Source organism: Myxine glutinosa, chromosome 1 (assembly GCF_964187855.1).
Source record: "Myxine glutinosa chromosome 1, kmMyxGlut1.1, whole genome shotgun sequence".
Lineage (NCBI taxonomy): Eukaryota > Metazoa > Chordata > Myxini > Myxiniformes > Myxinidae > Myxine > Myxine glutinosa.
In genome coordinates, this window is record NC_136261.1 from 202435015 (window position 1) to 202459654 (window position 24640).

The 24640-nt window shown below is 45.1% G+C and overlaps 1 protein-coding gene across 2 annotated transcripts in view; it reads left to right on the forward strand.

Annotated features, from left to right (window-relative positions):
• The window catches only part of LOC137433422 (vacuolar protein sorting-associated protein 26B-A), a 95352-nt gene extending 82446 nt beyond the window's left edge, over positions 1–12906 (forward strand). For both annotated transcript variants that reach the window (XM_068125761.2, XM_068125755.2), the window contains exons 3-6: positions 6948–7112; positions 9022–9197; positions 10511–10653; positions 11791–12906. In XM_068125761.2, the coding sequence (XP_067981862.2) occupies positions 6948–7112; positions 9022–9197; positions 10511–10653; positions 11791–12099 (793 nt within the window). In that variant the 3' untranslated portion in view covers positions 12100–12906. The remainder of the gene's footprint in view (positions 1–6947; positions 7113–9021; positions 9198–10510; positions 10654–11790) is intronic.
• The last annotated feature ends 11734 nt before the right edge of the window (positions 12907–24640 follow it).

The following is a 24640-nucleotide window of genomic DNA, read 5'->3' on the forward strand; positions in this document are numbered from 1 at the left end:
GGACTGGTCTCATATCAACTGCCCCTAATATTAATGTAACCTGGCAATTCTTCCACAGAAACATGCTCTCTCTTATGCAGAGATTTATCCCATCATCTTCAATTATCTTACCCATCATTCTGCTCTTGGTACTCTGAATCCTGTGGTGAGGCAGTTGCTTTAAAACAACTTGCATCCTCCTCCTGGAATGGTAATCCAACTGGAGACAACCTCAGATCATTCCACAAAGCTTGCAACAAGTGTGTATACTCTCTGGAGAGCCAGAAAACAACATCTGTCCAATCTCAAGAATCAGCGTTCGGACTTGTTTCCCTCCTATAAAACCTGTTGGTGCCTTGTCAAGACTTGCACCCTTGCCTTCTCTGTCCGTCCCCCTCAAGTATCTGGAGGATGCACGAGGTCCAGCAGCACCCCCTTCCTAGTGAAACTGCCCAAATCCAGAACCACTGCTCACCTCCACTTGTTTATTCCTCTTTTTTCCCCACCTGTTGAACCACCTTGCATACTCTCTTCAATCTCCTTCTTCCCTCCAGGTCTTCAAGCCAGCTTGTTCACCACCATCTAAAGTCATCCCCCATCCAAAATCATGATCGTTTCTCCACCTGTTAAACCACCCCACACCCCTCCCAAAACAATTGCTTATGTATCCATCTTGTCCACCTTTTGCGATCTCCCCGACCCCTCATCTTTACCTCCTGCATACCTTGTTTGTCCGTCTCTGTCTGTTTGATTCCTCCTCCTTGCTGTTGGCATTTCCCCTTTCTCCTGCTGTTCCCTTTGTTATGTTGTGCCCTGTGGCATAGCTCTTCCTCGAGCCTAGACCATGTAGTAAAAAAATAAAATAATAATAATTCCCCCCACCGCCCTTCCCCATTCAAACAATGTCCCCACATTCGCGGGTTTAACATTTGCGGCATTTTCTAAGAACGTATCCTCCACTAATGTCAGAGTCTGACTGTAGTGTCGTGTTCCTCGCGATTTAAAAACCGACCAAGAAAACAGATTAACCGAGCAAGCTTTAACTCCGAAGGCGTTCAGTTCAAATATGGCAGAGTTTATACACGCAGGGAGGGAGGAGAGTGAGGAGGGTGGGGAGGATGCTGAAGTTCCTTACCTCACTGTTCTGACGGCAGCCCTCAAACCTGTAAAGATTAAATCAAGCAAACGAAAACGGAATTATGTAAAAGAATAAACAATTTATTATACGGAACCCGATACAAAGAAACGCGCCGGGAAATCAATATAATCCTAAATTGGGATCCCACACACCTGATTTCAACAACACAGACGGAAGGATGAAAGAAACTGTAAAATAAAATGCGTATGGTTATTGTACTTATCGCAACCAGCTCGTGTGTCAGGGATCGTCTGGGATGGTGGTTCTGGGATGGATGGATAGCTCCGGTCAACGGGAAGAAAGGCCTTGATGCATCCCCGTTCACCAGGCCTCGATAAAACCTCTCGCGCCAAGCGAAAGAGCGGGCATGAAACCCGCTTCACCAGCCATGGAATGTCCTACCGAATTCGGCAAGAAGCTGCGATGCACCCAACGTTCGGGTCGCAAAGGAGAGAGTCAAGGTGAAGGAAGGCGTGAGGGCAAGAACGAGCGATGTCCAGACACCAACGTCTACCTCAACGAGCAGGGACGAGAGAGAGAAAATGTCGGTCTCTTCTTCTTTTTCTCAATCCCTTGTTACATCACCTCCCTCTCTCTGCCAATCCCTGCCGGCCAACATCACAGGCTCAATTCTCCACCAATGGCCGCGTCATGTCTCTCTCATCCCATTCGTCAGTGGCCAATCAGTATGTCGCTTTCTTTGTTCTTGCTTCACCAATCCCAGCGAGCTGCTTCTTGCTTTTGCCCTGACCAATCACCAGTCCTCTCCCACTCCACCAATCGGCGGCCCTCGTCCTGTGGTGTCTTCCTTCTACCAATCCTTCGCAAGGTGGACATGGCCTCAGCCTGCCTGAGCAATGAGTGTTACTATGCAAGCTGGTGATGTGGCTGGCTGTAGCTGCATCGGCGGTGCCCCGAACTGGCTTCCTGTGGGTTTTATGGTTATTGTGGTGGAGGGGAGATTTAAGTAGTGTTTGTGTGGTGTTACGATTGGGCCTATCTAATGTTTATGGTGTGTTGCCATACGGGACACAGGTGTGATCACAGAGGGAACGATACACCGGGGAATTAGCATAATCCCTACAACTACTTAACATGCCCCGCCCCCTCGTGGCGGGGACACATATCAAACTTATCCGACATCCGGGCTAGACAGGTCCTCTACTTATTTACATTGAGATGGTCCTTGCTACCCACAGACAACTGGAGCATGATACCTACACAGATCTACCTAAATCTATATATGCCCCTACCCCAAAATTCATAAAAGTATATACATATATATTGTCAAGTCCGTAGCCGATGAAGACCAGCTTGGACAAATGGCCAAACAGTTAACTCCGAGGTGTATTTTGAAACTTGGTGGGATTATCTTTTCGCGCGTGCGGGAATGGCCCGAAGCCTATCTAATTGGACGGCCACCACAGGGTTTAATGACTCTAACCCACAAACAAGTAAACGGACACGACAAGGAAGTAAAATGCAACAAATAGTGAAATTAATGAAAATAATGCAAGAACAACAAAATGAAAGGTAAAGTAAAACGAATTCCTCTATTGAGGGGCCTCTACTCAGACTGTATACAAACAAGGGGAAAACGAAAGTAAAAATATATAATGTTTCTGCCGGCTGGCACTTAACTCTGGTCTCGACGAGCACTTTGTGGGGTCGCCTTGAACCACCTCGTGGGAAACGCACAAGATGGTGTGGAGTCGCTCCCCACGATGCCACTAACGTGAGGCAACTCGTGCAGACGGTCCTCTTTCGCTCTCCTCTCCATCAAAAGCACAACGAGCTCCCCAAACTGTCACCTTATTGCTCCTCCTTACGATGGGAGTTGTCCACAGAAACTCCCCCACAGCTCCGATGCTTCTCTCAGGCGCACGCAGCACGAAGTGCAGCCGTCACGAAGCCAGTTTGAGAGAGAGCCAAAAATGTGCCCGTTAGAGAGAGAGAGAGAGAGAGAAGAGAAGAGAAGAGAAGAAAAGAAAAGAAAGAGTGCACCCTCTTTTGTCATTCGCTGACGTCACTCCCCGACCAATCCTGATGTCCCATTACATCATCGCATGGCTCTTTAACCAGTCACGAAGCTCGGGGCATGGTTTCTCCGTTACGAGTCCTCAAGGCATAGTCTAGCTGCCGTTCGGGAATGTTCGGATGATGTCGGTGGTCGTGGGGCGGGGTTTAATTGCCAGATGAAACGTGCTGTGTTTCTGTTGGGCTTGTCGGTGTTGTTGTAGCAATGGGGCCGATTGCATGCTTGGCCGAGTGAATGTAAAAACATAAGGAAAAATCACAGGAGGGCAATTACACACTGGGGATTATCCTTAAGCCTGACCTAATTAGCATAGCTCCACCCCTCAAATGGGGACACATATACGATCTTATTCTATACAGATTCCCTACTTATTACATGGAGATTCTTATTTTTCGCATCACACGGTCCATGCTAAACAATACATTCCTGACTTCATTAAGGTATTTCAGCTCTACCCCCACAAATGTAACAATATTGTTACGTTTCTAGGGGGTAGGCAGGTAGGTCGGTACTTACCTTAGTCCAGGTAGAATTGTATAGGTAGTGTGCTCCGACTGTCGTGAAGAACAAGAAACCCCATGTGCCATGTAATAAGTAGGAAATTTGTGTAGACCGTATGTCGTGGAAGAGCGTGTCTTCGTTCCCATCATTTTTTTGCTCACCTGCTCACCTGAGGGGTAGGGTATGTTAATTAGTTAGGGATTATGAGTAATTAATCCCTTGTATGTAATGGCCTCTGTTATTTTTTTTTTCCCTCTGTTCCTTATGACACCAGCAGCATACACACATAGTAAGAAACCGCCCATTTGTGACACTAAATAAAAACCAACCGGAAGCAGGTCATTGAGCACTACCGCGGATCACATCGACCTGGTGAGCACACAGGCAAAAAAGGTCTGTGAGGCCATGCCCCGAAGAGCAGTGATTGGTCCGGGATTTGATTGGCGCAAGGACTGGTAAGATGGGACCCGCTGATAGGAGCGGACACGGAGAGGTCGTGGGATGACTTCAGAGCCTCGAGTACAAAACAATTAGAACGGCGGACATTTTCTCTCTCGGGTTCTGGATCTGGTGGTGAACGGTCGTGTCCCGACATCGCCCTTTTTCTTTGTTTCTCGAGTCCTGGCTTTTGACAACAAACGATCGAGGCTCTGGACTTCCTCGCATCGTCTGGCTGTGGTGTTGGTGAACAAGATCATGAGGATAAGTGCGGCTGGAAGAGCAAGCTGCGCGCCAAGGCCTACTGCGCGCCAACGAGCGCATTTTCACTCGCAAGGACGTAGAGGCCTCAGACGATCTTTAACGATTCCTAACGAGATTCAAGAGCAGCTTAGAGCTAATTGCCACAAATCACACATATTTATTTTCCAGTTATTTTTTCCCTTGTGTTGTAATCGAGTCTGTATGGTGGCGTTGCAATTAGGAATTTCGTTTTATCGTGCATTCTTTGTGACCGGCATTTTCTTTAATAAAGCCGGTATTTTTGTACAGTTTAGTTCCGTGTAGTTTGAGTTCATCTATCTAGGTGCGAAGATGTCGGGTGGACCCGAGCAGGTAAGTGCTCACGGCTTCTCCCCCACATGCTCCACGCGCGTATAACGAAGGTCCGCCATTGAATTAAACGCCTCGGAGTTAAAGCTCGTTTGGCCATCTGTGTCGCCCTGCGGTGTTCTCCAGAGGGCAGGCACACGACAATATGTATATATGTATGTGTGTGTGTGTATATATACGTATATATGCACAGCAAGCTCTAGGAAGAGCCTGGGTAATTCCTTATTCTTTCCATTTCCTGATGATGGGGCTCACTGTGCTCTTGGGAACTTTCAACACTCGAGAAATTGTCTTATACTCTTCCCCAGATTCTATATCGGAGTTCTACAGACAGATCCTTAGACTTCATGGTAGAGTTTTTGCTCTGACATGCAATGCCAAATGCAGGACCTTGTATAGAATGGTGTTTCCTTCTAAATCATGCCCAGTAATCATCCAATCAAGTTGTAAAGAAATCTCTAGGATGATCAAAGGAAATTGGATGTACCTGAGCTCAATTTGGTGTGTCATAGTAAAGGGGTTGAATACTTATTCACTCAAGATATTTTAGCTTTTCATTTTTAATTGATTTGTAAAAAAAAATCTTTTTTTTTTAATTCGACTTTGACATTTATGGGGTATTATATTTAGAGCAGTGATCAAGAAATCTCAATTTAATGCATTTAAAATTCAGGCTGTAACACAACAAAATGTGAAAAAGTCAAGGGGTGTGAATACTTTCTGAAGGCACTGTACATGCATCTGGTGGTTTATATGGGATCTGAAATGGTTGTTGAAATAAATAGCTTCGTCAAAAGGGAAAACAAGCTTAAGGGTACTTGGATGATTTTCATTTGAATAACATTATAATGTTGGGGTTTTCATCCATTAAGCTTAGTACTCGTAATACCCACAAGGCACAGAGGAGATTTTTGTTGTTTCTGGTAATTGACCCTTAATAGAGTGAAAAAAAATCTGCAATTAAAAGTACCTTTCCATGTAAAAGGTTTTGATTGAATTTTAAATGGAGGAGTGGAAGTTGAAAGAGTGATGAGGGAAAACAAAAAGACAGAAACCTTATGTACTTTGATGTGAAAACCTTCTTTTTTTTTCCTTACCAGTGGTTTGTTTTTCAATGTGTGATCAGTTCAGGGAGATAAGTGATAGTATATTGTGGTCAATTTGATTAAAAATAAACATGCTCTAATGTTTCTCCTTTCAGTCGTCAGCCATTTAAATTCTTAAAGCTTGATTGCTTTGTATTTATTTGAATTTTTTTTCAATTTTGCTTGTTGTTATGGCTGATTGCCCAATGTTAATGGGATCCAGATGCTGCTCTGGATCTTACAGTGCATTATGAAATCATTTGCTTTTGCAATGTGTCAATGGAAACCTTTGCAGTGGTAAAATATTTTGCAAATATTAGTTAATTAAGAGTTTGCTTCTCTGAAGTCCCTTAAACATGTGGTAAAATTATGGTGCCTGTCGTTCTCAATTCTTAATTGGTGGAGTTAATTTTAAGCAAGAGTTACGAGAGAGAAAGAGATAGATAGATTGCTTTTGTATATTTTATTATCAAACAGGGGGAAAAAGCATGAAGAATGATTGATCAATATGAGCTCGACCTCGATCTCTCTTTCTCTCTCATCCAAATTTTGAGCAAAAGTCTTTAAACCATTGATGTGGGAGTGTGGGTTGAGCAGGAGAAGTAGGACAGTAAGGTTAAGGGGAGGTGGAGGTTGAGTGGTGACGATAGCAAAATACAGAGCAAGGTAAAAATAAATAATAGAGAGGAGGAACAAAGAGAAAGAGAGAGGAAGATGCATGCATTCTTCCTGCTCCGTTGCTTTCCCCCAACCACTTTCACAGCACTAGCCTAACCCTCACTCAGCGTGACGTACTCTCATCACCCCACCCTCTCAGTGCGTGCACCGATTACCAAAGGCCTCAATTCCTCATCTTGTTGTTAACCCTTTTGGGTTGGTGGACCTGGAATTGTGGACAGCTGGGAACATGAAGTCAGAGTGGAGAGGCACAGAGCTCTGAAAGCAATTGGCACGAAATGTGGCACAGCTGTTAGTACAGCCCTGACCGTCAATCTACATGGGCTTGAGGAAGAAAAACAAATTTGGAAAAGGATTGTAACAAACGCCACCATCTGCTTTCTTAGATGAGTAACCACAGCAGGCCAGGAAGGTTAACCTCCGTTCCTCAATTGTGTGGTAATGCCTAGCTTTGCCTCCCACTGCCTCACCGTCATAGGTACTTCCTCCGTGCAACATTGCGCCGTCGTTTGAGTGATGTTGTGCAAGAATTGGAGCTGCAAGTGTTGAGGCCAAGTTCTCAACCAGAGTTGGACAAACCCATCCGCATGGAGGTCGGCATAGAGGACTGCTTGCACATCGAATTTGAATACGACAAGAGCAAGTGAGAGCAGAAGTATTGGTGATGAACAGACATAAATATTAGCAATGATCATTGTCTATACTAGCGGGCATTCCCTTTCTTGACCCACTGTTGGTGGGCATTGTGCTGCTTCATAGTGGAGGTGGTTGATAGTCCGTTGGTGAGTAAATTGTGGTGGGTAAATTGTGGTAGCATGGGTTATGGGTTAAGGTTGTGACTGTTGGAAATTGTCATGTGGATTCAAATGGGTTTTTGGCACGATATGCAAATGAGCTCTACTTCCGCTGCTTTCCTCCGCTGTTCCCTCTTCACCGTGAATTGAGGAGGGTAGTGCTTTGGTTAGAAAGATAAAGAGAGGAAATCCTTAGTTAATCCCACACAATGCATTGCCCTTGAACCCCACTAACAGAAGGGAGGACTATCTGAACATTTAATAATAAAATAACTAAGCTTGGGAACCTGTATGTTGTGTGCCATTGCCCTGGGGAGTGCCGGTTCGAAGAACCACAACAGTACCACAGGCAATATACTATATATACACATTATTGCCTCAGAACAGGTTAGTTTCTGTACAATGAAGCTTCATATCTACGAATGGTAGTATAGCTGATCTTCATAACTACGAATCATTGTATTCCTGCATACATCACAATGCTTATAAAAACGCCAATGTTCAAATTGTGCCATTTTATTTCCCCCCTCACAACAAATTAACCAGCAGGATTAATGTGAAGGCTCCCACAGCCGAGCCTGGGTACTACATGGCGAAATCTCCAAGTTATGAAGGCAAAATAATTTGGAGGATTACAGTGAATAAAGCAATGACAGGTTGAGTGATCTCCAAGTGCTCATCACCGAATGCCTGATCTTCATAAGTACGAATCATTAATCGCTTGCTAAGCCAGCCCATTCCTTATCAACCGTTTTGTTGGAGTGCTTGCTTGAGTAATTGAACTACTTTGCGAGTGCTTTACAATGTTATTGGTAGCTGGCAGGGTTACCTGGCATTGATCAGGCAGGGTTACCTGGCATTGATCAGGCAGGGTTACCTGGCATTGATCAGGCAGGGGGGGGGGGGGGTGGGGGGCAAGTTAAAGGGTTTTAAGGATGTTCAGAGTCTTCAAGGTTCTTAATGGTGTTATGGGTCTTTGTGGTCTTTAGACCCCTTAAAACCCCAATCTCCCAAACATGTAAAAAGCCTTCTCAAGCATGTAAAAAGTGTATTAGAGGTCTTTGGGGTCTTTAAAGGCTGATGTGGTGGCTTAAAATACCCTTAGGACAATCCCTGGGTCGGACTTGGTATGTGTTGCCAAATTTGATGGTTGTCGACCCAGCAGTCTTTGCAAAAGACGTGAACAGACAGACAGACAGACAGACAGACAGACATCTGATGAATTGTATTTATTAGACGAGTGGGGCACCCATGGGAAACCCATGGGCATAGACGCGTATGACATTTGGACATCTTGAGTTAGATGCTGCACAAAGGATTTTACAAAATGGGTAAAAACCTCACTGTCCTCTCCCTCTCTCCTCTCCTTTCCCCACCCCACACTCCTCTCCACTCCTCACTCCTCTCCAACCCTTACTCCCCTCTCCCTCACTCTCCTCTCCCTCCTTTACTCCTCTCAACCCTCACTCTCCTCTCTCCCCTCACCTCACTCTCCTGTATATATATATATATATATATATATATATATATATATATATATATATATATATATATATATATATATATATATATATATATATATATAGTCAATAGTTTGGGGGATGTGGGTTGGAGGAGGGACAATGAACAGCTTAGAACAATCGTTATTCCATTTTGCATTGATATACTGTAATTGAGGTTGTAGATGGAAGAATTACCATGGTGCAATGGATTCCACTATATATCTCAATTTTATTAATATTCTCCCACTCCTCCCAGATACCATCTGAAAGATGTGATTGTTGGTAAGATTTACTTTCAGCTCGTGCGAATCAAGGTGCGATATATGGAACTTGACATTATAAGAAGGGAGACCATGGGATCTGGACCTAATGCTTTTGATGATCATGACATCCTCGCCAAGTATGAGATCATGGATGGAGCACCTGTAAGAGGTAAATTCCAATACTTGTTTGTTGAACAACCATCTAGGCATTGCAAGCTATCAGCTGCTCAGGAACTTTCCTCCATTCAGCATCTTTTTTATTGGACACAATCGCATTTCTAATATTGTAATATTGGACACAATGGCATTTCACAGTCGCATTGTAATAGCATTTCTGCATTTCCCTCTAACCTTGTCTTGCTTTAATGTGGAGCTAGTGCATTGATCTAAACACTAGCACTTTCTGGCCGACCTCTTAGTGAAGTCTAGTTCACCAACTTTCTTGGTCTCAAACTCTCCGGAAGCCTTTCTTGGTTCCCCCTCTCCATAAGCTTTTGTTGGTCACGACCTCACCCTGTGGCCTTTGATGGTCCTTGCCATGCTCGTGGCCTTTGTTGGTCACAGCCTTTTCCATGCTCCCCCACCCCAACATGATTAATTAGTAAATGTCATCATTTTAAAAGTTTGTTTTAAACTTACCCTGTGCAGTTATGTCCTTGCAATTGGTGTTCAGACGTACCCAAACCAGATACAGTGTCTCCCTTCAACTATTTTGGTATGTACAGATACGGCCCATCATTCTCTCAGGTACTTTGCCAAGTATTTTCGGCTTTTTTAGAAGCTCGGTGAGCCATTTTACTTAACAATCCTTACCGCGCATGCATGATGGAAGTTCACATGCCCTGGAGATTGTTGTTTCTAGGGGTTTCTGCACATGCATGCCGAGCATTCTGGGGTGCATTACATCATTTTGAAAGTCCCATATTATCCCTTTTCATTGCCTCTCTTTCCTTTTTTTCACTCTACACCCACCTGCCTAGTCCCCACCCCCAAAATGCATTTGCTGTGCACTCCATATATGACCATAACTTTGTCCTTGCTCTTTTCACCCACTCTTAATCTTTGGAATTTTCTTTAATCTCCCATGTGCTTCCCTTGGCCTTGCTTATCTCTCTAGCTCCTCCTCTCCATCATGTTCCTTTCTGATTGGGCCCACATTAGTTGCCCATTATTTTGCCTTACTCGTTTCTCCACTTTACTCGGTTTGTTTCTTCATTCCGCTCACTAATGTCGGCTTACACACCCCGGCCCTTTTTATCCATTTTTATCCCCCCCATTCCATTTTTATCACCACCCTTTGCCCCTTTATCCCACCATACCTGTCCTTCCTTTCTCCAATGCCCTTGACATTGCTTGCCTTAATTTTTTTTTTTGGCCTTTCCTTTTTTGGAAGGAATTTGAGGAGAGATCTCTCCCTCCGATTTTGCAATTTTGAGCTTATAGAAGAACCTCTTGCCCCCCATTCCCTGCATTTGTTCTCAGGTGAGTCAATTCCAATCAGACTCTTCCTTGGGGGTTATCCGCTAGCACCCACTATGTGTGATGTCAACAGGAAGTTTTCTGTCCGTTACTTTCTCAACTTGGTATTGATTGATGAAGAAGAACGGCGCTACTTCAAGCAGCAGGTACCATGGCTTTAATTGCAGGCTTACTGATTCGTAACTCACCTTCCAGCCTAACCCAAACCAAGCCACCTACATCTGGAGATTATTACCATAAAGTAATAATTATAAGCACATGACTACAGTTTCAAGAATAACAAGTAAATGGATAGCACAACTAACTAATCTTTAAAAAGGCTACATCTATAACCATGGCAATTGTATCCAAGGCTATCACCATAACAACTGTAATCGTAACCAACTATTAGGGCAACCACTGAAACGTCTCATATTTTGCTGAATTAATTTTTAGATCGCTGAAGAGCTTCAAAGCCAAAGGTTCCACAATTTTGTTCTTTTTTAATTGATGGTCGTGGAAGAGCTAAATGACAACGTATAAGGTTCGTGTACTGACAGTAATGAAACAGACGCACATGGGAAGGAATTTTTTTTTTTTTTACAGCAAAGATCTAAATGTACACACTACAGTGATACTATGGAGGGAAGAAAGGGGGAACAAAAGCCTGGAGGTTACGAGAATGACTGGACTTGCACATTGACTAGCAATGGGTTAGTTAATGAGCGTGAGCAACTACTGGAGGTGCGGCGGCCTGTGGAGGGGCACATGGTTTGATATACGATGGAGACCACTAGGTTCTACCATGGTAAATTATTTACTCCTTTCTCCGTGGATTTGACGAACGTTGTCGATGATTCCTCAAGCGATTATTGGAAATACAGCGGTCTTGATGAGAAGAACAATTATGGAGACGGATTTCTCCAAAATATAAATATATAAATAGAGAATATTGTCCAAAATTTTACGATTTCAGGAGAATTTCTCTGAAACACGGCTCGACATCACGAGACTGCACTGTCGATAAGAAATGTGCAACACACCTGGTAACTGTGTACGTGTCCCATAATTGTACTCGACTTAAACGCACTTGAACATCCGTAATCAACACTCAAGGTGCAGTCTGGTAATGTCGGCTCTTGTAAAACACGGTGGCTTTTTCACGGTACGAGTGGAGATTATCGATCAATTCTTACTTTTCCTTTCTTATTTCAGTTATGGCGTTTGATTTTTATACTCTGACACAATCCCCCTGGTTTTTCTCTTTCTTTGTTCTGTCTATGTCGTGTGAACACGATTTCCAGGAGATAACTCTCTGGAGGAAAGGTGACATCGTTCGTCGCTCCGTCTCGCACGTGGCAGCGCCTCGGTTCGGTGCACCACCACTTTCTACAGCACCTGCCTCCATGACAAACGTAACCGACTCCTGTACAACACGAAGCGCGTGTGCCACGGCAACACCTGCCTCCATTCCTACAATGACGGGCAGCTCCACTGAAACCACCTCTTCAGAGACCGATTGGCCAAATAATATTGCAACTGCAACTGACCCAAACCATGCTCCAGATGATACAAGGAAACCCATTGAGGAACGAGAGAGGGAGATTAGCTGAGAAATGAATTAGAAAATGTTAGCAGGGAAAGTAGGACCAAGGGAGAGTACTGGCTTACCAGAGGGAGTGTGTGTGCGTACGTGTTACTTATGCCTTAAAGACATCGTGCTCCCTCCCCTATCGATATAATTGATGAACCTTTGGTGGACAGAAACACGCAACTTTGTGTACTTTCACTGCCATTCATTCACTGCCATCACAAGGGCCAACGGGTGTAATTTGGTATTGTTGTGAAACAAAGGAGGTTGCCCCAGAGAGACGGAGTATTGAGGAGAACAATATATAGGACCTGTGATGGAATAACCAACGGCATGCCTTCAAAGGCCGATGACACTGGTACTGGGTTCGCACCAGCACCGTGAAATGGACCTTGAACTGAATTGAAAAGGCCGAAATGAGGGAGCAGCCACTGATTAAGGGTGTGAGTGACAATCGCGTTGGCCTATTTTGCAACATGGTTCCATGTTACTCTTAACACCGTGAGAGGAATTCATAAGGGAGTGAAGATGTGTTTCATGAAGATGGAACAAATGTTAGAGTTGAAGCTTGTGTTGTGTGAGATAACAGCATAGATGGAGGATTTGAGAAAAGGTTGATCTTGCAGTGAAATTGCTGTTTGCCTTGTGTGCACTTACAGCCTGTACATTTTTCCCTGCATGTCCTGGGTGGTGGTGGTGGTGGTGGTGGTGGTGGTGGTGGTGGTGGTGGTGGTGGTGGAGCACAGAAGAGAAAATCGAGGTTTTATTTCTTTTTCTTTTTAAAAGTTAGTCGGTGAAATGCTTTAATAAAATCAGCCTTAAGATTGCACTTCGTCTCCCGTCTTAATTTGTTTACCAAGGTTGATACAAAATGAACCGTGAGCACACCCAGAGACATGTCCGCACATACAGTCGGAATATCTTCCCTCCTGCTGCTAGCCATTTATATGCGTCGACATTTCTTGCAGTAATTGTGACATTTAAAGCCACGTCGGTGTTCAAAGTGATACCAGGGTGGTTTTTGGACACTTTTGTTGGAAACGTGAAATTATGAAGCGCATTTTATTTCGCTTTCTCACCGAGCTCTAATAATGTGTTTTAACCTTAAGCTGCATACCACTGATGGTGGAGAATGGAGGAGTACCTGGACACCTTATGAAAAACTCCAGACTTTGTAAAAGGTCCATTACTGTAACATGTGTGTTTTGGGATTTAATTTTTTTTCTCCAAATGAGCTTTTTTTGTGCAACAGGAAGGCTTGTGGAAGTCCATGGTGAAATTGATAATGGGGTCGTGGGTCAACAATTGGGCACAACTGGAAAGGGGATAACGAGCAGGCAAGGAAGACAGAGAAAAGGGGGCATGCTGTATCCAGGAAGTAAGAGGGTTTGGTTCGGAAGGGTTAATGGGGGATGACCCAAGGTGGCGATGCGTGCTTGAAGTCCTGGAGGGAAGAGTGAGACAGAACAGCCTCTGGAAGGTGGTTCCATAGATGGAAGAAGTGAGGAATAAAAGAGTTTAGGTGTGCAGTCAGCCTGGATTTTGGAAGTTTAACCTGGAGGGAATCACTGGAAGAATGTGTGCATCGTGGAGTCGCAGGACAGAGAGCGGAGTGAGAAATGTTGGAGAATAGACGGTTGAAGACAGAGACACCACCAAACTGCCTGTGATGTGAGAGTAAAAGATCTTGTGCTTCGACCTCATCTTAAGTGATTTAAATAATCTTGAGAGCTTTAGATTTAGGGTGGAGGTTTGCTCATAGCAAGATGGTATGTTTGGGTGTTTATGCAAGGAATCCAAGATACTTGGACACAGAAGTAGGCCCTTTAGCTTATCAATCATACCTTGGCTTTATATAGAAGATAGAAGAAGAAGAACCACCTTTGGAGGCCATTTTTCCCCGCAGGGCAGGGGTTGGCCCTTTTTGGGCACCTTGGTCCCCTTTTTGAAGCAATGTTTTATGGCCGGATGCCCTTCCTGCCACCAACCCTGTTCGTCGCATCTTGCGACACACAGGGAATCACCAGTGAACTGGTACTCAATTTGCCGACTTCAGAAGGATGACAGGCTGAGTCAACCCCCCTGGCGTTAATTCAACAATTGACCGGGATTCGAACCCAGGATCCTAGGTATCCCAAGCCAGCACCCTAACCGCTAAGCCAACAACAATACCTTGGCTTTGTATACACCACATTTATTCAAGTCGTCGGTTAATCTACCAAACGTCATTGGTGGGAGGGGGAGGTGAAACGGGCCAGGCACAGGTGCATAACAAGGATGTTTTCTTTTGTATGGAGGAGTGAAAACGGTTGTTGGGTGAGGAATGAACAAACACCGTCAGCACATTCACCTTTTGATCTCACCATCTCATAGACATCACAATCATTACACATGTACACTATTATCATCCACACCTGGCAGTGTCCATTAAATACCCTCTATTGCCATTGCTTGTAGGTACCTATCTAATTTCATTTTAAACCTATCTATTTCTGGTGCCACTACCTTTCCAGTTTGTTTGACATATACACTATATGGGTCGGTGTTATCATAATGTAATATACATTAGTCTCCAGACCGAGAGGGTTTTCAAATCTGCTGTTGGGTTAGGATTTCGGTAGTGAAAGCTGAAAAAGGTATTCCTTAAAGTGTTCGAATTGCCACCGCAATGATTGGCAGCCAATATGTGATCAGGTATGTTCATAATAAGTGATTCCCATCACGTGAACACTTTCGGCGTTTTATAATGAATCCTTCCTTGGATCGTTTGGCAGAACAGTAAAAATAATGAGTGGAGACTTTTAAATGTCTGGCAAGAAGAGTCGACAACCCTGCCAATGTAAACGAGTAGGTTCTCCCGGAAGGAGTAGATTCTGAGAGGACTCGAGTCATGGAAGGAGAGGACTCGTCATGGAAGGAGAGGACTCGAGTCATGGAAGGAGGACTCGAGTCATGGAAGGAGAGGACTCGAGTCATGGAAGGAGAGGACTCGAGTCATGGAACGAGAGGACTCGTCATGGAACGAGAGGACTCGAGTCATGGAAGGAGAGGACTTGAGTCACGGAAGGAGATGGCTTGAGCCATGGAAGGATAGGACTACAGTCTTGGAAGGAGAGGGCTGCAGTCCCAGAAGGAGAGGGGTTGAGCCACGGAAGGATAGGACTACAGTCTTGGAAGGAGAGGACTCGAGTCATGGAAGGAGAGGACTCGAGTCACAGAAGGATAGGCCTCCAGTCCCGAGAGAAGAGGCCTCGAGTCATGGAAGGAGAGGACTCGAGTCATGGAAGGAGAGGGCTTGAGCCATGGAAGGATAGGACTACAGTCTTGGAAGGAGAGGATTTGAGTCGTGGAAGATGAATACAGTCGTGGAAGGAGAGGACTCTAGTCGCGGAAGGAGAGGACTCTAGTCGCGGAAGGAGAGGACTCTAGTCGCGGAAGGAGAGGGCTTGAGCCACACAAGGAGAGGACGCCATTCCCGGAATGAGAGGATTCCAAGGTTCACATTGGGAAGAGGGAGATTTGGAATGCTTGTCGGATGAGTTGCCATTCTGACAACGAGAGCTAGTTTAATTTGAGGGTTTGTTTTTGATACAAGTGCGTTCTGCTAGCAGTTTGACGGCTGACTTGGCAGGGTTGATACAGTTCAACTTTATGGGATTCAACAAATCCATGAACACGTTTAACTCCTGCACTTTGCTGATATTAGCGCATCGTGGCGTCAATCCATAAACCGATATTAAAAGTGAAACAGGACTTCAACAAATCGTCATTTAAACAAGGCTTGCACATGCGGAGTGACATGATTTCACAGTAACGAGAACGAGTATAAGGACAAAGGAATTGCGCGGCAATAAATGAACAGCAATTTCGAACAGTTAAAAAGGTACACGTGCTTTGTACGTCACAGCACGTGAGCGCGAGATCGTGCTGCGTACGCCCGGTTTCGTACCGAGACTTGTGTCTTTATCTGTGTACGCGAAATAATGAGTTTGTTAGCCACACTATCGTTGTGTTTTAATCCCAGCGGTTGTGCGGGGAGACAACGTACGGTTTAGTGGTCACACGTGGCTGGAGCACGCGGGTGGGATTGGGAAGCCTGGACCCTCCACCGAGCAGACTATTGGATCCGTGCGACTCGGCAAGACCCTTTTCTTTTTCTTTAACAGCCGCGATTATTCCCACCTCGAGAAGTCTGCCGGGAAAGGTTGTTGGCTCCAGGTATTTCACGAACGGGCTGGTCCAACCGGTCGTTCGACAAAGTGGGTCAAAGCAGGAATTTGTAGTTCTATGGCAGGGTGCCGGCGATAGCTTGCCTACTCTTCGCAAGCACACCGTGGGATCTTCGACGTCCACCAACGACCGCACATGATCACGGATTGTTTAACCACAATGTGGGGCCGTTCAAAATTTAAGTTACGCTATTCTTTAGGGAGGCGCATACCGTGCATGCTGACAGGCTTCGTTAAACCTTACTAATCATTTTTATTCGACAAATGATTAGATATTTCGGGGTCCCTCATCGTGAGTAACAATCGACCCAAACAAAGCCAATGGAAATCTGACGCAACAAACCCGGGCACCGTACAATCAGCAGAGGCCTACAGGCCTGAGGTACGCCCACCAGAAAACCAAGATGGCGGCCATATTTTTTTTGAGGGCCATGGGTGGAGTCGAGACAAATGTGGGTGGAGTCAAGAGAAATGTGGGTGGAGTCGAGACAAATGTGGGTGGAGTCGAGACAAATGTGGGTGGAGTCAAGGGACAAATGTGGGTGGAGTCAAGAGACAAATGTGGGTGGAGTCAAGAGACAAATGTGGGTGGAGTCAAGAGACAAATGTGGGTGGAGTCAAGAGACAAATGTGGGTGGGGTCAAGATACAAATGTGGGTGGGGTCAAGATACAAATGTGGGTGGAGTCAAGATACAAATGTGGGTGGAGTCAAGAGACAAATGTGGGTGGAGTCAAGAGACAAATGTGGGTGGAGTCAAGAGACAAATGTGGGTGGAGTCAAGAGACAAATGTGGGTGGAGTCAAGAGACAAATGTGGGTGGAGTCTAGACAAATGTGGGTGGAGTCAAGAGACAAATGTGGGTGGAGTCAAGAGACAAATGTGGGTGGAGTCAAGAGACAAATGTGGGTGGAGTCAATAGACAAATGTGGGTGGAGTCAAGAGACAAATGTGGGTGGAGTCAAGAGACAAATGTGGGTGGGGTCTGGCAGCTGTCTGACCAATGGGTGCACGTTTCAAAATTTGACCCCCAACAAGAAAGCCAACAACAACAATAACCATGCGAAGCTCTTGAAGACCTGCAACATGGCGTAGGTATCTACGTACTCATGTAGGGTTTATTATTATAATACAGCGTAAGAGTGTAGCAGGAAATAATTTGTAGAATTAACCTCCGAGTAAGGACCTTCAGACTTATAGTCCTTGAGCCAGACCAAAAGTAATGCTCCGGCGGGGGGAGTAATTCTCATTATGATTTTCCATTAGACCAATGTCTCAAGTGTCAGAAAAGGTGTGATGGACATCTGAGAACGGTAGCTTAGTGCCCGGATGGACGCCATCTTTGAAACCACCCAGCTCGAAAATGCCCATTTGGTGGGGTACATTGTTGCACGTGTATCTGGACTTCTATACTAGCTATCGATGTGCGGTTGACGACTAAATATACGTCCGATGTGTACCGTCTAAATAAAAAATAATATGAAGCATTTTGTTTTAGATTAATTATTATAAAAATCAATTATCGAAAAAAAATCATATATTTTTCAATATTTTATTATTAGACTTGTACTTTTTTTAGTGAAACAACACTGGTATGATTTTCCAAATTATGCATTGTGCTACACCGTTTATCTGTCTATAAAAATAACTCAAAAACTAAAACATATCATCCACCACGAGTGTACAACAAATAAATGTAAAGAGGCATAAAATGACTTAGGCCGCCGCTGGCATTATCTATTCTGACGATAACGCAAGTTAGGAATGTCGTACGGAGAGGATTTTAACACCATACGATATCTAATAAGCAGGCGGAAATTGTTACATAGGAAATCTGCACTTTGGTGGCCATCTTGGATTTCAAAATGGCCGCCAATTATATTAATTATTCATTACTAGAGTTTGGAAAGACGTATGGAGCTGATTTTAACACCATACGATGTATATTCCTAATAAGCAAGCGGAGGTATCATTGAACATGTCATGTTTTAGTCAAATAACACCGGTATGATCTTCCAAATTATACATTTTGCTAAACCGTTTATCTGTCTATAAAGATTTTCAGGCAATTTGGCCTGCATTATAATAGAGAACAACATATGCTATACAATATACAGTGCACACAAAGTTAATCATCAGAGTCGCCATCAGAGTCATTGGCATCCTGAGCCACGATAGCATCATCCTGCACCATGTTGGAGCATCCCTGCAGCTTACACACAACAGTGCACTTCAACCCATTCAGTACGCAGGAGCAATCTGACGGTCGACACGTCCTTCTGCATGTGCATGAGATGAGATTCAAGACGACATCTGGAGCTGGTAGACCCGCCATCCATCGGATTGTGAGCAAACCGCCATCATCGAGTTCCCAACCATGTCCTGCTGATGGTGTTGGGACGTCTGGTAGGTTTTCAAGGCTGCGTCGCCAGATAGCCGCCTGATAGTTGGCCCTAAGCGTATGCTGCATCAAGGAGTCTTCACAAGGCGGCAATTGTCCAGATTCGATCTGGCCCTTCTTTGCACAGAACATGTGATAACGGAGCGAATTAACACCGACGATCTTCGTGTTCTTGGCGTACAGCTGACACGTGAAGGCCTGAATGCTATTGAAGATGTCTGTTGGTACATTCCACGAAGATCCCAGATCTGTGAATGCTTGAAGATACAGCTCATTCGCTTGCACAAGCTTCAAAGCCTTTATCTTTCCTTGGCTAGCCAGAGCACTCACAGTGTCACACCCGCTCCATGCATGAAGCCCTGGCAATGCACTGCAAACTCCAGACCCCAATACCGCAGCCAACTTTCCAACGTCGATCATTCTGACTCGAACCTTTGTTCCTCGTCTGATGAAGAGCTGACTATCGATGGTTCTGCTGAGATGAAGACTGATGATCAGAACGTCGGTGTCATCTGCCCCTAAGATGATCGTCTTGTAGTGGGTAGCGGCGTGCTTTGCGTGGAGAAACATACGCGTGCCTGCTTCCTCGTGGCTACATTCGAGTGCTTGCACCAACTTCCACCTATCGCGGGTCAGTACCAGACATTTTTCACCACAGGTGACATACAGTGTTCTGTTGCCTAGCTTTTCGCGATTTGTTTCATGTTTCCACGACTCCGCCAGAAACACAACCAGTTTCTCCTTTGTCTGGCTGCAAGCAAGGAGACGCCGCCAGTTCATGATTTTGTGTGCGGGTCTGATCTCGCTGAAACTGATGCCTTCATTTGAACCGCGGTTCACACGCTCAGCTGCTTTGATGGATTCTTCTGTGTATGTGTCAAAGACAACATCGATGCGCTCACTGCCTTGACCAGCGTGAAGCGCTGCAGCAAGGATGCGGTCAGATAGTTCTTCGAACGTGTCGTTCTCGCCATGCATCTTTTGTATGAGAGCCATCGCATCAATTATTGTTGCACTTCGCTTGTCAACGTTCTCGGCTGGTTCCACAAGACCTTCCATGTGTTTCGCAAGTGCAGCTTTGTTCGTTTTTTTCATTGACCCATCAACGTTTGCCAAAGACCATGGTAATGGCCCTAGTGGGTGACAAAGGACAAGTTGCATGTCGAGGTTCCTTGTCTTGGCGATGAGTATCATGGTGGCAAACAGTTGTCTGTCAGCTCTCAGGACGATCTCCTTGTTTGTGCCCTTCACAACTTTCTGCTTGATCTTACCAAAGGTCTTCAAGTTTAGCTTGTTCAATGTGTCATGAAAGCCTGTTCCCTCTTCAAGACGTTTCTGGAAGCTTTGATACGCCGCTTCCCCCTTTTGCAGGGTGTTGAGTAGGTCATTAGAAACGTCCTCCCTCGCAGCCGCTCCAGTAGATATACTGAGAAGACATGACGGATCATCGGCGAATGGATTGGTCCAGTCATTTTCCAGTAGATCACAGATAGCTGTGACGCCAGACTCATCACGTTTGATGCGAGAAGTAGACAAGTCAGGGTGCTTGGCGTGAGATGTGTCGCTGCCATTCACAAGGATAGTTTCTCGTAGTTGCCTCAGTGCTCCCCTATGGGCCGGTGCTCCTGCCTCACACCTAGCTCGGCTTCACGCTGTTGAAACCAAAGCTTTCAGAATTATTGGAATCTCCCGCGATGAAGCTATCTCTGAGGGCCTTTCACTCACTCACCGCAGGCAGGTAGGTGGTCTTTCTGTCTTCTACCGACTCTTCTCCGGCCTTGCACCCCCAGCTCTCTCTGTGCTCTGTCCCCCAAATATTCCTACAGGTCGCACAAGATCTGCCAGCAACCCTCTGATGGTTAAACTGCCGAAATCTCGGCTCTCCGCTCACCTTCACTCTTTCATTCCTCTTTTCTCCCGCCTCTGGAACAAACTCCCTCACTCCCTTCAATCCCACTCCTCCCTCCAGGTCTTTAAAACAGCTGTTCACCACCATCTCTTATCTTCCCCCATCCAAAACCTTGATCTTTTCTACCCCCGCTAATTCACCCCAGATCCACCTTGTTTGAAATTCCAACTTCTTTCCTGGAAGTCCTGGCAGTGTCCATATGTTTTATACCTCTCCCACTGCCCCCTTCCCCCCCCCCCCCAAAGCCCTCGCCCTCTCTCAGATCTCTCGATGTCTCCATGTCTCTCGGTCCCTGCTCTCAAATGTTGTGTTTGTGTCCTTCCCCCTCTCTCCCCATCTTGTCTACCGCTCCCTATGTTATATGTTTTATGTGTCGGTTTGTCTTTCTGTGTAATTAATGTTCGCTCTTTCACGAGCCTCGATCTTGTATACAAAAAAAAAAAAAAAAAAAAAAAAAAAAAAAAAATGCAGTAGCCCGATTTTCTGCAGTTAGATAGTATCGTGACACAGCCCCTTGTCGAAGACTAAAACCTCGTGTTCCTCCAGCTGTTTGCGTATCTTTGTTTACTGTTTCTTCTGTTGTCTGATCAACAGCGATTCTGGCAAATGGATTCCCTGGTCTAAGCTGTACGGAGAAGTAGCCTTGATTGAAATGCCTGTACAACTCGGGGCATGTTTCGTGGAGTTGCGTCATCTGTGCATAGTACACTGGTAGATATCTAGCATAGTTCACCTTGTTCATTGCGAAACACCAAGGGATCACTCTTCTGACACAAGCCAAGTGAAGCATCCAGTCGCCTTCTCTATCCGCACGAATCAACCCCAGCAGGGTCTCTACCATATCAATATACATCATCCAGAAGCGAGCCAGGTCTCCATGTTTGGTTCGCAGAAAATGTAGGTATTTCGCGAACATGTCAAAGCTCTGTACACATGAATCATCATCGAGAGCAGCAGCGAGAGTCTCGTGGCAAACATCCTCCTTGATGCTGCGAATTTTGAGGTCAGTGCTTCGAATCTGGGGTTCCTTGTCAGGATGATTGCTTTCTATCCACACCTGGAAGCCCTTCCAAATGATGCGCATTAGTGCCTCGTACATCAACTTGTGGAGTCGCACAGCACGGTTGTATTGCTTGCCTTCCAGAACCCTGTTGATGGAACCTTCAGCGATTACTCCTGACTCAACAGCTACATCCCGAAGGCCTGCATCTCCAAACATTTTCCCAATGCTCGACATGAAGTTACAGATGGTATGGAAGTTCCCCATCATGAGCATGATTCTTCCATATCGATCGACATCTTTCCATGCTATTTCGGTCGCCTTAGCAAATAGTGCCTGGTCTAGCACCACCGGTATACGCTCAAGCTGAAGTGATGACATGATGTTCAGAGCTTCTCTGAGGATTTCTTGCACTGTTGCCATATCTGTGGCAGGCGCGTTTATAGTCGGCAGGTAGCCAACTACATCTTCCGTCACCTGAACACGATCTCCAGTCATGATGTTGAAACCAGTCCACGAACTGATTGTCTGGTCGCATGGTTCCAGCATGCGAGTCATAATCCATACGTGATTTCGGCGCTGCGCAAGGGATGTTGCGCTTGCAAGAGTGTCAGAAAGATCTGCAGGCTTGATTGCAGGTGGGCCCTCTCGTTTCCCACCGCTGTATATTGGAACTAAATCGCTGGATGACGGGATAGATCGCTTCTTATCTGCTTTGGATACTGCCGATGGAGGTTGGGGCGGCAAACACGACTGCGACTTCGGTTGGACGATGATACCGTTGACGCGATGCGATGTTCCGCCACCACTCAGCGATTCCTCTAGCCTGTCGATGTTATCGAATGCTAATACAGTCGGGACCGAAGGGTGCACATGTGACGGAAGTGGTACTGTATCTTTCTCCACACTTGCTAATTTGTCTATGCATAGCGCTGTCTCGATTTCTTCCAGAACTGTGTACGAACATCCGTGCCCGAGTCGATTCAATATTCTGATGACCTCTGTATTACCGGTGAGCGTTTTCATGACCCACGGAAGTAGGACATGCTTCGATGTTCTGATGGTACCCCGCCGGTGTACAGCATTGATGATATCTTGAGCCATCGACCATACCAGTGTGTCGGCATGCGCAGAGCTACCCCCACTCCCGCAAATCAAAGTATGCAGAAATACACGAAGAGAATCTGGCATCTTCACGTAATCTGAAGTGAGTTCTGCTGGCTGAGGCGGCCAACGTTCATTGTAATGAGCATCTTTGATCTGGTGTCGCAGTGAAGTAGCTGCACGCACAATGTTACTTTCACCGTCCGTTCGTTCAAATGCTTTCACTTCTGCTTTCAGGTTTACGCACTCTGCAGCAATCTCTCGCTTTGTCAGATTATCGGGCATCAAGTATACACGGTGTTTCACATTGAAGAAGATGAGCGATTCTCCAAACTCTCTTTGTAATGTGCGCTGCAGATTCTTCTTGATGGAGTCACGAACATCAACTGAAAATGTATCTGAAGACAGGATATCTGTTGCAACATCAACTATTGGAACAATCCTCGGGTTCAAGAACAAGTCAGTGCGAATGAAATTGAATATACATCGTATCATTTCTTTTTTCTCGATATTATCTTCAATGTCAGTTTCTACTTGAGGTTTTTGGGGCCGTGTGTAGTTTCTATAGCAGGAGAAGTGGTAGTGAGCCTCAGCTGCAACCATATCTCGTGTAGTCAATGCCAAAACTCTCTCATCATTGCGAGCTGTCGCAGCATCTCTTATTGTCTTATCTGCTCGAAGTTCAACAGCCAAGACAACTGTTTCACGGGTACGACTGCCTTTTATGAATTTTGAAGCACGCTGGCAAAAAATGCATTTATCATCGTAGACCGTTGAAGTTGATCCTGTCTCTTCCCGTGATGATCGCCGTCGCACCGCATCGCCAGTATCACCTGAAGAACTTCTAGCTGCATTGGTCAAAGTAGCTAGGTGGTTTTTGTGAGTGAAGTCTGATCTACAAGCCCTATGGTATAATATTGGAATATTAGGAAGTTCAACTGCGCCTTCTTGGACTAGCTTTAGAATTGGATAAAAGTTTCTAACTGCGGCTGCGTCACACAATGTCTTCCAAGAACTGTTGCCCGCTGCCTTGCTTAGTTCAGAGAGTGGCGACTTCTTGCTGCACAGGATGCACGTTCCGGACTCAGGTTCAATCTTCGCCCGTTTCGCCTCGACACCGGCCATCTCAGCTGAAAGAACAAAAAGACTGACGTTAGATTACTCCGATATCCGAAAAGCTCGCCAGCTTACATAGACATACTCATCCAAGTCAGTGAACATGTTAGATGGCGCCACAATACAACTCTATAATAGAGTTGTATGTGGCGCCATCTAACATGTTCACTTTTAGTTCTTAAGCCACCCACCCCCCCCCCCCCCCCCCTCAGAAATTAATCAGGTCACCGCAACAAATCTCAGACTGAGATATAGAATATAGAATATAGATATAGAATAGACTGACGTCACTTTCGGCACTGGGTTCTGTGGGTTGATTAATCGGCGGGAAATTCCAACTGACATAGTTTCGGTTTGTGGAAAGTGCATGCCTTTTCATATATTTTTTGTGTACACTCGTGGTGGATGATATGTTTTAGTTTTTGAGTTATTTTTATAGACAGATAAACGGTGTAGCACAATGCATAATTTGGAAAATCATACCAGTGTTGTTTCACTAAAAAAAGTACAAGTCTAATAATAAAATATTGAAAAATATATGATTTTTTTTCGATAATTGATTTTTATAATAATTAATCTAAAACAAAATGCTTCATATTATTTTTTATTTAGACGGTACACATCGGACGTATATTTAGTCGTCAACCGCACATCGATAGCTAGTATAGAAGTCCAGATACACGTGCAACAATGTACCCCACCAAATGGGCATTTTCGAGCTGGGTGGTTTCAAAGATGGCGTCCATCCGGGCACTAAGCTACCGTTCTCAGATGTCCATCACACCTTTTCTGACACTTGAGACAT